Below are 16,228 nucleotides of genomic sequence, written 5' to 3'. Positions count from 1 at the left end.
GAAAATAATAAGAATCCAAATTGTCAACGGGACAACAGTAACAACTCGATACCATCTACTGCATCTTGCCTATGCCGTTCTGTACCATCACTCATTCATATATCTTTATGTACATATTCTTTATTCCTTTACACTTGTGTGTGTATAAGGTAGTAGTTGTGGAATTGTTAGGTTAGATTACTCGTTGGTTATTACTGTATTGTCGGACCTAGAACCAGAAGCATTTTGCTACACTTGCATTAACATCTGCTAACCATGTGTATGTGCCAAATACAATTTGATTTGATTTGAACAATAACAAAGGGTCAAAATAACCATACATTGAACAATAAGCATACAGTAGAGGACATGTGCAGGTTGATTGGTCTGTCAGACACTGTCCCTCATCTTATGGCAGGCTCTCTCTCTCTGTCTCATGTGCTCTCACTCTCGCTCTCTGTCTCTCTCATTCTCACTCTCTCGCTCTCTCTTCCTTCCTTTCTCTCTCTCCCTCTCCCTCTCCCTCTCTCTCTCTCTCTCTCTCCCTCTCTCTCTCTCTCTCTCTCTCTCTCTCTCACTTCCTCTCTCTCACTTCCTCTCTCTATTCCTCTATTTTAGTAATCCCAGTAGAGCCTGGTAACCAAAGGAAAGTTTGCAGGTCTTGTGAAAGAGCAGAGGTAGAGGGAGGAGTGGTAGGTGGGTAAGCATGAATACCTGGTCAATCTAGTGGGGTTTGGGATCAGTCTATCAGGGAGAGAAAGTGACATGGGGAGAGAATTAATCTCAATGACATCATCAATGTTGAACAGGAATATGTCTCATACTTCTGCATTGGGGGAAAGTTGCTTTAATATTTGTTTTGTGTGTGGGAACATCCTCAGTGTGTGTGGGTGAGTGTTAACGTAATAACATTGTTTTCGTAGACGCCCACACAGCAGAGAGCGAGAGAGAGAGAGGGAGAGCATCCATAGGATGTAATGAATTGAATTACCACCCTTCAGCTCTATAGAATGTATTTCATAGTCAAGCTTATTCAATATGATGACACTTGGAAATGCATTCCACAGAGCTAGAAGGATTTTCTATTCCACATGATTGGAAGTTTTGTCCATTCAATGCAACAGATTTCTATCGACAATGATCGATGAACTCTCTGTTCCTTCTTGATGATGTAATTGACCTCCCTCCTGTAGGCCAATGAGAACAGCCTGCTGAGCGCCCAGCTCAAAGGCTTCCCCCTCTTCCTCCACTCCAACCTGGGCCTGAAAGACTGCACGGTCAACTCCAAGTCCCCCCTCCTCTTCATCACGCGCTCCGGCCAACCCCTCCCCGGCCCCCTCCCCGGTGATGACTGGACCGTCTTCCAGTCCAACCACTCCACCTACGAGCCCGTCCTCCTGGCCAAGACCCAGTCCGCAGAGAGTGTCTCCTCGCTGGGTACGACGGCCGCACTGCTTCCCTCCGTGGTGCAGGACCTGGGGCTCCATGATGGGATCCAGAGGGTTCTGTTTGGGAACAACCTCAACTTCTGGCTGCACAAGCTGGTGTTTGTGGACGCGGTGGGCTTCCTGACGGGAAAGAGGCTCTCTCTCTCCCTGGAGCGACACCTACTGGTCGATATAGATGACATCTTTGTTGGGAAGGAGGGCACGAGGATGAAGGTGGATGATGTTAAGGTGATATATACTTTAAAAAAATAAATGTCAATTTCCAATGTTTCCATCTCTGAGATCTTGTAATTATGCTGCATTATATGTTTGTAATTAAGCATTATTAGGCAGGTACAGTGCATTCAGAAAGTATTCAGACCCACATTTTGTTACGTTACAGCCTTATTCTAAAATGTATTACATTTATTTTTTCCCTCAGCAATCTACGTACAATACCCCAAAATAGGTTTTTAGACATTTTTGCAAATGTATAAAACATTTAAAACTTATATCACATTTACATAAGTATTCAGACATTTGTTGAAGCATCTTTGGCAGCGATTACAGCCTCGAGTCTTCTTGGGTATGACGCTACAAGCTTAGCACACCTGTATTTGGGGAGTTTCTCCCATTCTTCTCTGCAGATCCTCTCAAGCTCTGTCAGGTTGGATGGGGAGCGTTGCTGCACAGCTATTTTCAGGTCTCTCCAGAGATGTTCGATCGGGTTCAAGTCCGGGCTCTGGCTGGGCCACTCAAGCACATTCAGAGACTTGTCCCGAAGCCACTCCTGCGCTGTCTTGGCTGTGTGCTTAGGGTCGTTGTCCTGTTGGAAGGTGAACCTTAGACCCTGTCCGAGGCCCCGAGCACTCTGGAACAGGTTTTCATCAAGGATCTTGATGAAGTTCTTTTCCTCAATCCTGACTAGTTTTCCAGTCCCTACCGCTGAAAAACATCTCCACAGCATGATGCTGGCACCACCATGCTTCACCATAGGGATGGTGCCAGGTTTCCTCCAGACGCTTAACATTCAAGCCAAAGAGTTCAATCTTGGTTTCATCAGACCAGAGAATCTTGCTTCTCCTGGTCTGAGAGTCCTTTAGGTGCCCTTTGGCAAACTCCAAGTGGGCTGTCATGTGCCTTTTACTGAGTGGCTTCCGTCTGGCCACTCTACCATAAAGGCTTGATTGGTTGTGTGCTGCAGATGATTGTCCTTCTGGAAGGTTCTTTCATTTCCACAGAGGATCTCTGTTATTATCGGGTTCTTGGTCACCTCCCTGACCAGGCCCTTCTCCTCCGATTGCTCAGTTTGGCCGGGAGGCCAGCTCTAGGAAGAGTCTTGGTGGTTCCAAACGTCTATAATTTAAGAACGATGGAGGCCACTATGTTCTTGGGGACCTTCAATGCTGCAGAAATGTTTTGGTGCCCTTCTCCAGATCTGTGCCTCGAGACAATCCTGTTTCGAAGCTCTATGGACAATTCCTTCGACATCATGGCTTGGTTTTTGCTGTGACCTTCACTGTCAACTGTGGGACCTTATATAGACAGGTGTGTGCCTTTCCAAATCATGTCCAATCAATTGAAGTTATCACAGGTATTGCTTTTATATATTTCTTTGCAAAATTGGCTAAAAACCTGTTTTCACTTTGTTGTTATGGGGTATTGTGTGTAGATTGATGGATTTTTTGTATATATTTTTTATATTTTTAGAACAAGGCTGTAAAGTAACAATGTGGAGGAAGGGGTCTGAATACTTTCCGAAGACACCGTAAGTGGGTTGGTACAGCACATGAAAGGCATCTTGCCGCTCCTAGTATTATATTAAACCTATTCTCACCCTCCACCCCCTCTCTCTCTGTATTCATCTCAGTAGGCTCCTCAGAGTTGACAGGCTTCAGCGTTCCGATAGGGCGACACACTCTCTCAAGAACCATATCCCTTCATATTTCAACACTGAATAGGACTTTTTTTGGTTGTCTGTGTTGTTCTGCATCCCTCATCAGAGTTGTACCTCCTCTCATGTGCAGGGGTAGAACATTAGAATACCAGGACTATGTCAAGGCTTCCTTCATCTCTTGGCATCTGAACAGTGAGGTTATGGAAGGAACCTGACAAGGCAGGAAAGACAGAGGGAGACTGGGAGAAAGAGAGAGATGAAGCGTGGATTCATATACAGAGAATAATTAAACAAACTCAAATCAGAGGAGAGAGATCTCAAGCGGAATGGAGGAGAGAATAGAGGCCACCGGGGGTTGATGAGGATGTGAACGGGGAGAGAGTTACAGACCAACAAGATGAGCTGTGTGTGTTGCCTTGCTCACCCCCCCCCCCCCCCCCTCCTCCCTGTGTCAGGCCCTGTTGGAGACCCAGAGAGAGCTGCGTGACCATGTACCCAACTTCACCTTCAACCTGGGCTATTCAGGGAAGTTCTTCCATGCAGGTAAGACAGGCGGGTGCCTGCGGTATGAAACTCACACCAGCATTAATGAACACACTTCACAGGTTCTTATGGGATTGCATTAACAAATCCAAGCAGTATACGTATTGCTTTTATAACTTGAGGACATACACCACACTCCACTGTTCATCAAACAAACGTTTTTCTCCCCTTTCCTTCTCTTCATTCTTTCGCTGCTACTCTCCTGCTCCGTCCGGTCCTCTACCTGTCCTCCCTCTGCACACCTCCCATCCTCTTACCTTTTCTCCTCTCCTCCCTCTCCTTTTGTGTCCAGGGTCAGATGAGGAGGACCTGGGGGATGACCTGCTCCTCTCCTACGTCAAGGAGTTCTGGTGGTTCCCCCACATGTGGAGCCACATGCAGCCCCACCTCTTCCACAACCAGTCAGTGCTAGCTGAACAGATGCTGCTCAACAAGAGGTTCGCTATGGTGAGTCACTGTCTGTCTGGGGGCTAGCAGTGGGATGCTAACAGTTAGCCCACATCACTGTGTTGCTCCTCATTAGAAATGCTGACGTTAGCCTAATCTCGGTTAACCCAGAACTAAAGTCTTGCATAATTGGTCAGATGTTCAATTAAGTTCTGGGTCCATACTTGTTAACTTCTCTAGGGTATGTGGGACGGTAGCGTCCCACCTCGTCAACAGCCAGGGAAACTGCAGGGCGCCAAATTCAAAACAACAGAAATCCCATAATTTAAATTCCTCAAACATACATGTATTTTACACCATTTTAAAGCTACTTGTTGTAAATCCAGCCAAAGTGTCCGATTTCAAAAAGGTTTTACGACGAAAGCACACCAAACGATTATGTTAGGTATGAGCCAAGTCACAGAAAAAGACAGAATTTTTTCCAGCTAAAGAGAGCAGTAACAAAAAGCAGAAATAGAGATAAAATGAATCACTACCCTTTGATGATTTTCATCAGATGACACTCATAGGACTTCATGTTACACAATACATGTATTTTTTGTTTGGTAAAGTTCATATTTATATCCAAAAATCTGAGTTTAGGCAAGACGCTATATTTAGGCAGAGCGCCATATTCAAATTAATTACTATGAAAATTACTATAAAATCAAACTTTCATTAAATCACACATGAAAGATACCAAATTAAAGCTACCCTGGTTGTGAATCCAGCCAACATGTCAGAAGTGAAATAGGCTTTTCGGCGAAAGCATACGATGCTATTATCTGAGTATAGCACAATAGTAAACAAAGAGAGAAGCATATTCCAACCCTGCAGGCGCGACACAAAACACGGAAATAAAAATATAATTCATGCCTTACCTTTGACGAGCTTCTGTTGTTGGCACTCCAATATGTCCCATAAACATCACAAATGGTCCCTTTGTTCGATTAATTCCGTCGATATATATCCAAAATGTCCATTTATTTGGCGCGTTTGATCCAGAAAAACACAGGTTCCAACTTGCTCAAACGTGACGACAAAATATCTCAAAGGTTACCTGTAAACTTTGCCCAAAAATTTCTAACTACTTTTGTAATACAACTTCAGGTATTTTTTTACGTTAATAATCGATCTGTGTTCAATACAGGATTAAAACGAAATGTAGCATGCCTTCTGGACATGCGCTTCAATCAAACAGGACATCTGGAGTGACTCGACTTCAAGATGGCCGTTTTTCTTCATTACACAAAGGAATAACCTCAACCTATTTCTCAGGACTGTTGACATCCAGTGGAAGCCGTAGTAATTGCAAGCAATTCGCTTAGAAATCTGGTTTCCCAATGAAAACTAATTGAAAAGACAGTGACCTCAAAAAAAAAAAAAATCTGAATGATTTGTCCTCGGGGTTTCGCCTGCTAAATAAGTTTTGTTATACTCACAGACCTGATTCAAACAGTTTTAGATACTTCAGTGTTTTCTATCCAAATATACTAATAATATGCATATCTTATCTCCTGGGGATGAGTAGCTGGCAGTTGAATTTGAGTATGCTTTTCATCCAAACGTGAAAATGCTGCCCCCTACCCTAGAGAAGTTAAGAGAAGAGCTAGAACGTGGATCGGAACTGGAGCGAAGAGCTCCACCCTCTCTCTTTGTATGTTACGGGCTGAATGTCCCCTCTCCTTCTGATGCTGATGCTAACACCTCTGAAATGATGACTTGTCCAAAGCACCAGAACTAATGCTGCTCTTTATCTCACACATCCTGTTGTATCATGACAGATGACATTTATGTGCTGTGTTGGGCTAGCCTTAGCATTGCTAATGAGGAGCAATACAGTGAGGGCTTGTGCTGAATGAGAGAAATCACTTGGTCATGAGTTATGTGTGTGTCAGGTCGTATCAGTCTGACTCCTGGCTGTGATTTTAATTATGATTCCTTCTTCCTACCTCCTATCTGTCTCTCTCCTCCCCCCATACACCCCTCTTCTGCCTCCCCCTCCCTCTCTTTCCAGGAGCACGGTATCCCCACTAACATGGGCTATGCGGTGGCACCCCACCACTCTGGGGTGTACCCGGTCCACCTGCAGCTGTACGATGCCTGGAAGAAGGTATGGGGCATCAGGGTGACCAGCACAGAGGAGTACCCCCACCTCAAACCTGCCCGCTTCAGACGAGGATTCATACACAGCGGTATCAGCGTGAGTCACCCTACTGACGGTTACTCTATTCAATTCAATTCAAGGGGCTTTATTGACATGGGAAACATATGTTAACATTGCCAAAGCAAGTGAAGTAAATAATAAACAAAAGTGAAATAAACAATACAAATGTACTGTAAACATTACACGCACAGAAGTTCCACTCTCTCCGTCTCTGGGTTTGTTCTGTCTTCCTTTGCAGATCTGAAGTTACAGAATAGGTGTAAACAATTCACCACCTTCATAACTCTATTAGCCCACCTATCTCACCACCTTCATAACTCTATTAGCCCACCTATCTCACCACCTTCATAACTCTATTACCCCACCTATCTCACCACCTTCATAACTCTATTACCCCACCTATCTCACCACCTTCATAACTCTATTACCCCACCTATCTCACCACCTTCATAACTCTATTACCCCACCTATCTCACCACCTTCATAACTCTATTAGCCCACCTATCTCACCACCTTCATAACTCTATTAGCCCACCTATCTCACCACCTTCATAACTCTATTAGCCCACCTATCTCACCACCTTCATAACTCTATTACCCCACCTATCTCACCACCTTCATAACTCTATTACCCCACCTATCTCACCACCTTCATAACTCTATTACCCCACCTATCTCACCACCTTCATAACTCTATTACCCCACCTATCTCACCACCTTCATAACTCTATTACCCCACCTATCTCACCACCTTCATAACTCTATTACCCCACCTATCTCACCACCTTCATAACTCTATTACCCCACCTATCTCACCACCTTCATAACTATATTACCCCACCTATCTCACCACCTTCATAACTCTATTAGCCCACCTATCTCACCACCTTCATAACTCTATTACCCCACCTATCTCACCACCTTCATAACTCTATTACCCCACCTATCTCACCACCTTCATAACTCTATTACCCCACCTATCTCACCACCTTCATAACTCTATTACCCCACCTATCTCACCACCTTCATAACTCTATTACCCCACCTATCTCACCACCTTCATAACTCTATTACCCCACCTATCTCACCACCTTCATAACTCTATTACCCCACCTATCTCACCATCTCTCCCTCTCTCTGTCCTCCCTTGAGATGGAAAGAACAGCAGGGCAGTTTTATGTATGTCACCGTGGCAACAGTGGCCTTGGAATGGCCAGCCTCATTATGCCTTGGTGGTCAATCAGTGTGTGAGGATCCCTCTACAGCAGTAGGTGATAGTGGACTGTAGCTACGCCAACCACTCTGACTGGCCCCCAAACACTACCAACCACTCTGACTGGCCCCCAAACACTACCAACCACTCTGACTGGCCCCCAAACACTACCAACCACTCTGACTGGCCCCCAAACACTACCAACCACTCTGACTGGCCCACAAACACTACCAACTACTCTGACCGGCCTCCAAACACTACCAACCACCCTGACTGGCACCCAGACACTACCAACCTCTCTGACTGGCCCCCAGACACTGCCAACCACCCTGACTGGCCCCCAGACACTACCAACCACCCTGACTGGCCCCTAGACAGTACCAACCACCCTGACTGGCCCCTAGACACTACCAACCACCCTGACTGGCCCCTAGACACTACCAACCACCCTGACTGGCCCCCAGACACTACCTCTTGGATACGCCTTTAACAATGCATCAACAACAGAGAGACTTTTCCCTCCACAACATAAACCCTGACGGCACACCACCAACACACAAGTTAATCTTCTTAAAAACACTATCTGAAACCCCAGTAGTACACTATGTTGTACTGCCAGTAGGTTTTCCTCTCGTGCTGTCTGTCGGCATCTCTCTCTTCCTGTAGATGATTGATATTCAGATCCCCAGACTCTCTCTAGCTGCATGTGTATTTTAATGAATTCCATATAGGCTTCTGCAAATGATAATAATAATATGAAGATTATTGTAAGCAAAAGTGTTGATATTGCCTGGGGTTTGGAATGTTTTGCATTGAATAGACCAGTGGTGCTGGTGTGTGCGCGTGCATGCTTGTGTGTGTCATTGACTTATAAGTGTGTGTGTGTCATTGACTTGTGTGTGTGTGTGTGTTTGTTTGTTTGCAGGTCTTGCCCAGGCAGACGTGTGGCCTGTTCACGCACACCATCTTCTATAAGGAGTACCCAGGCAGTCCCAACGAACTGGACAAACTCATTAACGGAGGAGAGCTGTTCCTCACTGTTCTACTCAACCCTGTGAGTTAACACACACTATACATCCAATCACTGCTGGCCACTCCCACTATCAGAGTGAATTTAAGTTTACCTTTCTCTCTCTCTCTCTCTCTCTCTCTCTCTCGCTCTCTCTCTCCTCCAGATCAGTATCTTCATGACCCACCTGTCTAACTACGGTAACGACCGGCTGGGCCTGTACACCTTTAAGAGCCTGGTGGCCTTCCTGCAAACCTGGACCAACCTGCGGCTGCAGACCCTGCCTCCCATCCAGCTGGCCCAGAGATACTTCAGCCTCTTCCCTAACGAGAGAGACCCACTCTGGCAGGTCAGTCTGTGGGACAGAGAGAGACTGGCTGGAACTGGATGTGTCTATTGACGAATACTGGGATGTGATAACTATCTTGAGCGGAACATCCTTTTAACCTGAATGTACACAGCTTAGTCTCATTTAGAAAGGCCTTTAACATGAGTCCTGGGTGGATCCTTGTCCTGTAGACCACAATCTGCTGCCAAGTATTGTATTTGTGTTCAAAGGGCATCTCCATTGACCGTTCCAATGCAGCCGCACATCCTCAGGATGTTGTATGTATTTGTTCAGGGTTCATTAATCCTTAAGAGTCTATTGACCCTCAAAATCCGTCAGTTTAAGCTAGAGATATCAGTTTTTTTCACCGCATCTGCCAATGTTGGCCTTCTGCATCTGTGGTGGAAGGTGGCCGAGCTACAGCATTTTGTCAGACCAGGAGACATCCCGATAATCGGTCTTCTCATGAAAACGTCCGTAGCGTCCGGTTGGACAAACTAATATGACACCTCTATGGAAAGGGGAGACTCCCGAACACGATGGTGTTCTCCGTTTTGCTCTACAACCCCCACAAGTGTCAGGGGACTCATTTGAAGGTAACCCATACAAACGAATGGAAGAATGGACGTAGTTTTGTGTCCCAAAAAATAAGGGGTTAAATATGTGTTCAAAAAACTAAAATATTTCCTGAGCTTTCATGTCTCTTCAAAACCTTATTCCTTATGATTTATTTTTTGACTGTCTGTTTTGCCATTTATGAATGTGTTATTCAATGCGTTTCTATGGGCTATAGTAGTAAATAGAAACATTTTATACCTAAAGATGTGCTAAAATTCTAAATAAAATAGCTAAATTATCCATGGTATGACCATCTTAAAACAATTTCATATGTTAGCTTAGTACCCAAGCCCCCCCAACGGCATAGACTTTTAGTGGTTAAACAACTGGATACATGTAAGAATGACGAAGGACTCATAAACCCTGGTCCTACAGGATCCCTGCGAGGACAAAAGGCACAAGGACATCTGGTCAAAGGAGAAGACATGCGACCGTTTCCCCAAGCTGCTTGTCATTGGGCCTCAGAAGACAGGTGAGAGATGGAACACCAGATCCACCTAGTGGACATCACTAGCCATGACTCTCAGTCCACAATCTCACCTCTGCTCGATCCCCATCCCAAATGGCACCCTATTCCCTGTATAATGCACTACTCTTGACCAGAGCCATACCCTGGTCAAAAGTAGTGCATTATATAGGGAATAGGGTACCATTTGGGACGGAGCCTTGATTTCACCTCACTTGTGATTCACTTCCCTTCCTCATATGTAATTATCGCAGTGAGGAGTAGTTAGAGCTGACAGGTATCTGCTCTGGCCTGTGGGAGGTTTCTGAGACTTTGGTCTGCAGAGGAGGTGTTGTTGTCTCAGAGTTACACATTCTCAGTACAGAACATAATTACGGGAACTGGCCTGTCACACATGACCGACTGACACTCTCTCCTCCGCAGAGAAAGCAGAAGGCGGTTTATGAGAAACACTCACCAACACTAATGGGAACAGGACACTAACGAGACGATTTATTTGATCATTCATTGTCATGGCTGCTGCAAGGTGCTTCAAAGTCGATGTTTTAATGCTTCAAAATATATACTCTCTCTCCACTGTCTATCTCTCTCCGTCTCTCTCGCTCCCCGCTTCATCCCCCTTCCCTCCCTCTCTCTGTCTCCCTCTCCATCCCTCTCTCTCCCAGGTTCTACAGCCCTCTATCTGTTTCTGGGAATGCACCCTGACCTGACCAGTAACTACCCCAACAAGGAGACCTTTGAGGAGATCCAGTTCTTCAACGGACACAACTACCACAGAGGCATCGACTGGTACGACTACCACAGAGAAAGAGCTCTGTGACGTATTCATAAAGGGTCTCAGAGTAGGAGTGTTGATCTAGGATTATTCCTTATGATCTAAAAATACAAAAGTGTACCCTTATAACCTTATATTTTTCTTGGGGGGGGGGGGGACTAACTCAGTATACAGTACTTTAAATGAGAGTCTGCTAAATTACTCAAATGTAAATGTAAATCACTAAAATCAAATCGAAACTGTTTAGACATTATAACGAACCTACATTCTGGACCTTGTTGAAGACCGCATGTGGCACCCAGGGCCAAATTAGTTTGACACCCTTGGTCTAGAGACTTTCCATTAAACATGCTTTCTAGTCCAGGGGTTGGCTTCTGTCAGTGTTCTGTTAGTGTATAGTTTAGTTAGTGTATCTGTTTTGTCTTTTGGTGAACACACAGGTACATGGAGTACTTCCCCCTGCCCTCCAACACCAGCTCAGACTACTACTTTGAGAAAAGTGCCAACTATTTTGACTCTGAGGTGGCAGCGGAGCGGGCGGCTGCTCTCTTGCCTAAATCCAAGATCATCACCATCCTCATCAACCCAGCTGACCGCGCTTACTCCTGGTACCAGGTTGGTTTATAACTCCTTATAACTGTTGTATATAATACATAATTACTACTCATGGTACCAGGTCTGTACGATACATAACTATTCCTCAGTATGACTGTCATGTTATAATCCTACGTCATGTTATAATCCTTCGTCATGTTATAATCCTACGTCATGTTATAATCCTACGTCATGTTATAATCCTACGTCATGATATAATCCTACGTCATGTTATAATCCTACGTCATGTTCTAATCCTACAGCACCAGCGCGCTCATGACGACCCAGTGGCTCTGAAATACTCCTTCCATGATGTCATCGTGGCTACCCATGATGCCCCGGTGAGATTGCGTGTACTCCAGAACCGGTGCTTGGTTCCGGGCTGGTACGCCATCCACCTGGAGAGATGGCTCAACCACTACCACTCCAGTCAGGTCCTGGTTCTGGACGGGCAGCAGCTGAAGACTGAGCCGGCCTCAGTCATGGACAGGATCCAGAGGTTTTTAGGCCTGGTCAACACAGTCAACTACCACAGGATCCTAGCGTGAGTCACTTCACAAACACAGAGCAGATAACTTCCCTAGCCACTTACCTCCATATGGCAATACGGGCTTAGATGTATTGTAACCACAAGCATTTTAAAATGCAATTTGTCCTGTGCATTTTAAACTGAGGCTCCCATATTAAGATGTAATGTGTTTTCTCCAGGTTTGACCCCAACAAAGGCTTCTGGTGTCAGCTGCTGGAGGGAGGGAAGACCAAGTGTCTGGGGAAGAGCAAGGGGCGGAGGTACCCTGACATGAACCCAGAGGTAAGAGTTGTCATTTGCCAATGCAAGTTGTTCACTGATATTTGTTCATTAAGATTCATGTTTGTTAATTGAATCCTGGCTGTGTCTGTAATGATAATTCTATCTCTTTCTCCCTCTCTCTCCCTACCTCACTCCAATCCATTTTTTTCTCTCTCTCTCTCTCTCTCTCTCTCCCTGCCTCACTCCTATCCCTTTTTCTCTCCCTCTCTCTCTCTCTCTCTCACTACCATCCCTTTCTCTCTCTCTCTCCATCCCCCAGTCCCAGTTGTTCCTCAGGGAGCACTACAGGGATCAAAACATAGCATTATCTAAGCTGCTGTACAGGATGGGCCAGCCCCTGCCCAGCTGGCTCCGAGAGGAACTGGTCCATACCAGGTAGCAGGGGAAGGGGGACAGCTCAGCGGACTGTACCACAGCTTAACCACCCCCCATATGGAGGAGTATGATATGAATCCCCTGGAGGATCCATAGGGGGATAAGAAAGGGGTGTGTTCTGATGAAAGCCTCTCCTTCTGTATGTGCTCTTCATAAGAGGGAAGAACAGTGAGGAAGGGAGAGCAGGGATGGTGACCTGTGGGCGGTGAGTCTACAATGGCTCATAACCTAGGCCCTAAGTGCACTCCTCTCTCTCCCTAAGTTGTACCTCCCCATGAAACACCACCACCCTTACTTGGTACATTCTACAAAGAGACTCCCCACAAGACTGTGCCTCCTCTTACAGAGGTGGACCGGTGTGAAGGCACCGGTACAGATAGGATGGGATGGAGAGGAGGGTGTGGTCAACCCTCATCCCCTCTTTCTTTGACTATCCCTTGCATTCCTCACATGGACTTGGACCTTACTCTTGAGAGGAACAGGAGGATGAAGAGGAAGAGTGAGTCTTGGCTAGCCTGCACAGTACCAGTCATTTAAGGCTGGGTGAGATGAAAAAAGGGCAGATATTACACTAGAGCAGAGATCAATTAGTACTTGAATGAATGCCATTAGTTGAAAATGCCTGTGGTTTCTATCTAAAAACCATAGGGGGGTGGTATGATGTATATTGACTCAGGCTACAGGTGTGATGTGGTCTTATTCACTAGGCCTTTAGACACTAGACATGAACACATTTACCAGTGCCATGACAGAATCTTCACCACTACATGGCCTATTGACGGTTCTTATTTTTTAAGATTGTGATTTGGAGACATGTTATTGTAAAAGGTGACCAGAAACACATTTTGCTTGGTTTCTGTTTCAGATGGGTTTGCATACACAGCACAGGAAGTGTCAGGCAGACAGCACACATTGAAAGCACAATATGCAAAGTATTGGTACATCTCATAAATAGACTTTACAGATACACACATATTCTAATTTATCAGGTTGTCTGAAAGCTCAGTCATAACACAGATATTACAGTATGTGAAGTCGGTCCCACTTTAAACAAAGTACAACTTATGAAGGCTTTATATAGTATACATAAAGGCTTCATAGGCACTACAAAAATGCTTCACAAATCATCTATAATCATATGTCATACTCTAAATGGTGTATAAAAGGTGACAACACTTCCCACTGTAGGATGAATTTTCAAATGTGACATAACACACTGTATGCTTATACACCATTCATAGTGTCATACGCTAATTTTGAAGCATTTATGTAGTGCTTATGAAGCCTTTATGTATGCGCTTTCATGCGTTTATAAGTTGTACTTTATTTAAAGTGGGACCGTGAAGTCTGACATAAGCTAAGTTTAAATGCACTCAAGTCCATCAGTCATCTGCAGTGTGAGGATTCTTTTTTATAAATCCTTATTTTGAATGTTCTATTTCATTTGTTTTAGCAGTTGTTCATAGTATTTCTGAGTTGCATCAGGGAGAATCTAAAACATGAACATCTGACATAGTCAGTATGGCCCAAGTTATAGTAGTAGTTGTAACTCAGACATTAGTCACATGGTACTACCACTGCAAGCATACATAACAAAAAGCTGCTCTTACTGCAATACTTTTGTACAACGTTGTTCAGACGTAATAACAACGCACATGCTGTTCGTTTGTTTCTTTCCTGACTCTGTAATCTAATGTTATAGACATCAATTATTGAATGTGATTGAGGTGAAACTCTCAGCCCCCTCTCATAATGCAACGAAAGAGGTATTCAGTGGGACAGAATCATCCAGGTAGTATTGAATTGTCACTACTATGGATCATAATATAGTGCCATCTGCTGAAGTCCCGAATGATCTCTTTCATCCTATCTGTTCATACGAACGTTCCTCCCCTCTTATTCCTTCTCTCAACTACCCCCACACTGCCAATTGTTGTACAGAGCTCCTTGATTTCTTTATTTAAAGTATTATTGACATGATAATAACACAATAACAGCAATGATGGTACTAATCTCCCCGGACTGTACGATAAAGACTTGTAATTGTTGTCAATAATTTTTACAGTGTAACTAATATTGTCAGTGCTTTTTAATTAGCAAATAAAACCACTTGATTTTTATATTTTTCAGAAATGTTCTTGTCTTTCCCCACTGAGACCCCAGTCTGTGTCTGAATGTTTGATGCACCAGTGTTTTCAAAGAAGTACGATATCATTTGGAAAGGAGAAGCAGATTACACCTCAAACCTGAGATGAAGATCACAGTCTCTCATGAGGGCATGAGAGAATGTCTCACTCGGGACGGAGAGGTTTTACTATATTTTTACAGGGAATAATGGTTTCAGTTGAATAGTACCGGTGTTATGTTTTCAGTTTGTAGTTAGGTATTAGATCAGTACAGACTATAGGTCATCAAGGCTCCACCCGAACACAAATAATTTTCCCTCAGGTCCGAGTCAGATCCTGTTTGTCATCTGGTCTCGGGTTCTATGTAACTACAGCTGATAGACCCAAATGGACCCGACCACAGCTCTGCATAGCCTATATCATATAGATTTTACGCTAATAAGGTGAATTTATTGACTTATAGAAGGCTTAGCCAACATATAAAGAGATATTCATTAACCAAAAGAGCAACTTTGCTGATAAACATCATTATTTTATCACTTTGGTCCAATCGGGTCTGACCTAGAGTCTAGCCCATTTGGTTTTGGGTCTGATTGTTCTCTGGTCCAATCGGGTCTGACCTAGAGTCTAGCCAATTTGGGTTCGGGTCTGATTGTCCTCTGGTCCAATCGGGTCTGACCTAGAGTCTAGCCAATTTGGGTTCGGGTCTGATTGTTCTCTGGTCCGTTCAGGTCTGGGTCCCCCAACTTTTTGGACCCATGAAGACCTCTAGTACAAACATCAACCTCCAGGGTTCAAACTGTCCATAAGAGTCCAAACTGGGTTCAAACGGTCTTTGAGAGTAAATGAGTACTGTATTGATTACTTTCTGACCTTACGGCATGATCTGATTCCTTTTGATTGCATCTTCTGTGGATTTTATTTTTCAGCACTTTTCTCATCACCGCTACAACAATGGAAAATCCCCAACATTCACTGTAGAATAAGTGGAATTCTGATCCACACTTCTATGGAATGACTGATTGGTTTACAGACTTAAATGAAAGCCTTCAAGGCATCCAATGAGTATAGAACTTTGGCAGGGTTGTCTCTAGGGGGAAAGGTTTCAAACATCTTGCATCATTATCAACTGTAAGACCATAAATGTCCACTAACTTGTGTTATTACCATACTGTAGCTTCAAAAGTATTTGTATCCTATTCACACTATTTCAAAATAGAATAAAGGGCAAAAAACATATATTTTTTCTATTTATATTTTATTACTGTTTGAAAACAAGAAAAGCAAAATATTGCAATGGTGCAAACCTCTGTCCATAAGTATTCTATCTATTATTTGATAAAAAATGAATGCATGTTATGGTTACTGGCCCAGCATAGGTACAGGGCTGGATAATACCTGGATTGTTGTTTAACCTTAGGACTCCATTTCTGAATGAATTAAGATCTTAAGAATTAATGCATTTCCTTAAAAA

At 44.1% G+C, this 16,228-nt stretch overlaps 1 protein-coding gene across 1 annotated transcript in view; it reads left to right on the top strand.

Annotated features, from left to right (window-relative positions):
- LOC139581427 (bifunctional heparan sulfate N-deacetylase/N-sulfotransferase 1-like) overlaps positions 1-14,748 on the top strand; it is a 90,210-nt gene extending 75,462 nt beyond the window's left edge. The window contains exons 4-15 of the mRNA XM_071411188.1: positions 1,173-1,655; positions 3,759-3,846; positions 4,139-4,293; positions 6,290-6,475; positions 8,578-8,706; positions 8,828-9,010; positions 9,983-10,079; positions 10,739-10,862; positions 11,289-11,463; positions 11,706-11,986; positions 12,151-12,253; positions 12,513-14,748. Coding sequence (XP_071267289.1) covers positions 1,173-1,655; positions 3,759-3,846; positions 4,139-4,293; positions 6,290-6,475; positions 8,578-8,706; positions 8,828-9,010; positions 9,983-10,079; positions 10,739-10,862; positions 11,289-11,463; positions 11,706-11,986; positions 12,151-12,253; positions 12,513-12,632 — 2,124 coding nt within the window. The 3' untranslated portion in view covers positions 12,633-14,748. The remainder of the gene's footprint in view (positions 1-1,172; positions 1,656-3,758; positions 3,847-4,138; positions 4,294-6,289; positions 6,476-8,577; positions 8,707-8,827; positions 9,011-9,982; positions 10,080-10,738; positions 10,863-11,288; positions 11,464-11,705; positions 11,987-12,150; positions 12,254-12,512) is intronic.
- Positions 14,749-16,228: the final 1,480 nt, after the last annotated feature.

The sequence above is a fragment of the Salvelinus alpinus genome, chromosome 7 (assembly GCF_045679555.1).
Source record: "Salvelinus alpinus chromosome 7, SLU_Salpinus.1, whole genome shotgun sequence".
In the NCBI taxonomy this organism is placed as follows: domain Eukaryota; kingdom Metazoa; phylum Chordata; class Actinopteri; order Salmoniformes; family Salmonidae; genus Salvelinus; species Salvelinus alpinus.
Note: the sequence above shows the minus strand (reverse complement) of the source record. Positions and strands in the feature narration are given on the sequence as shown.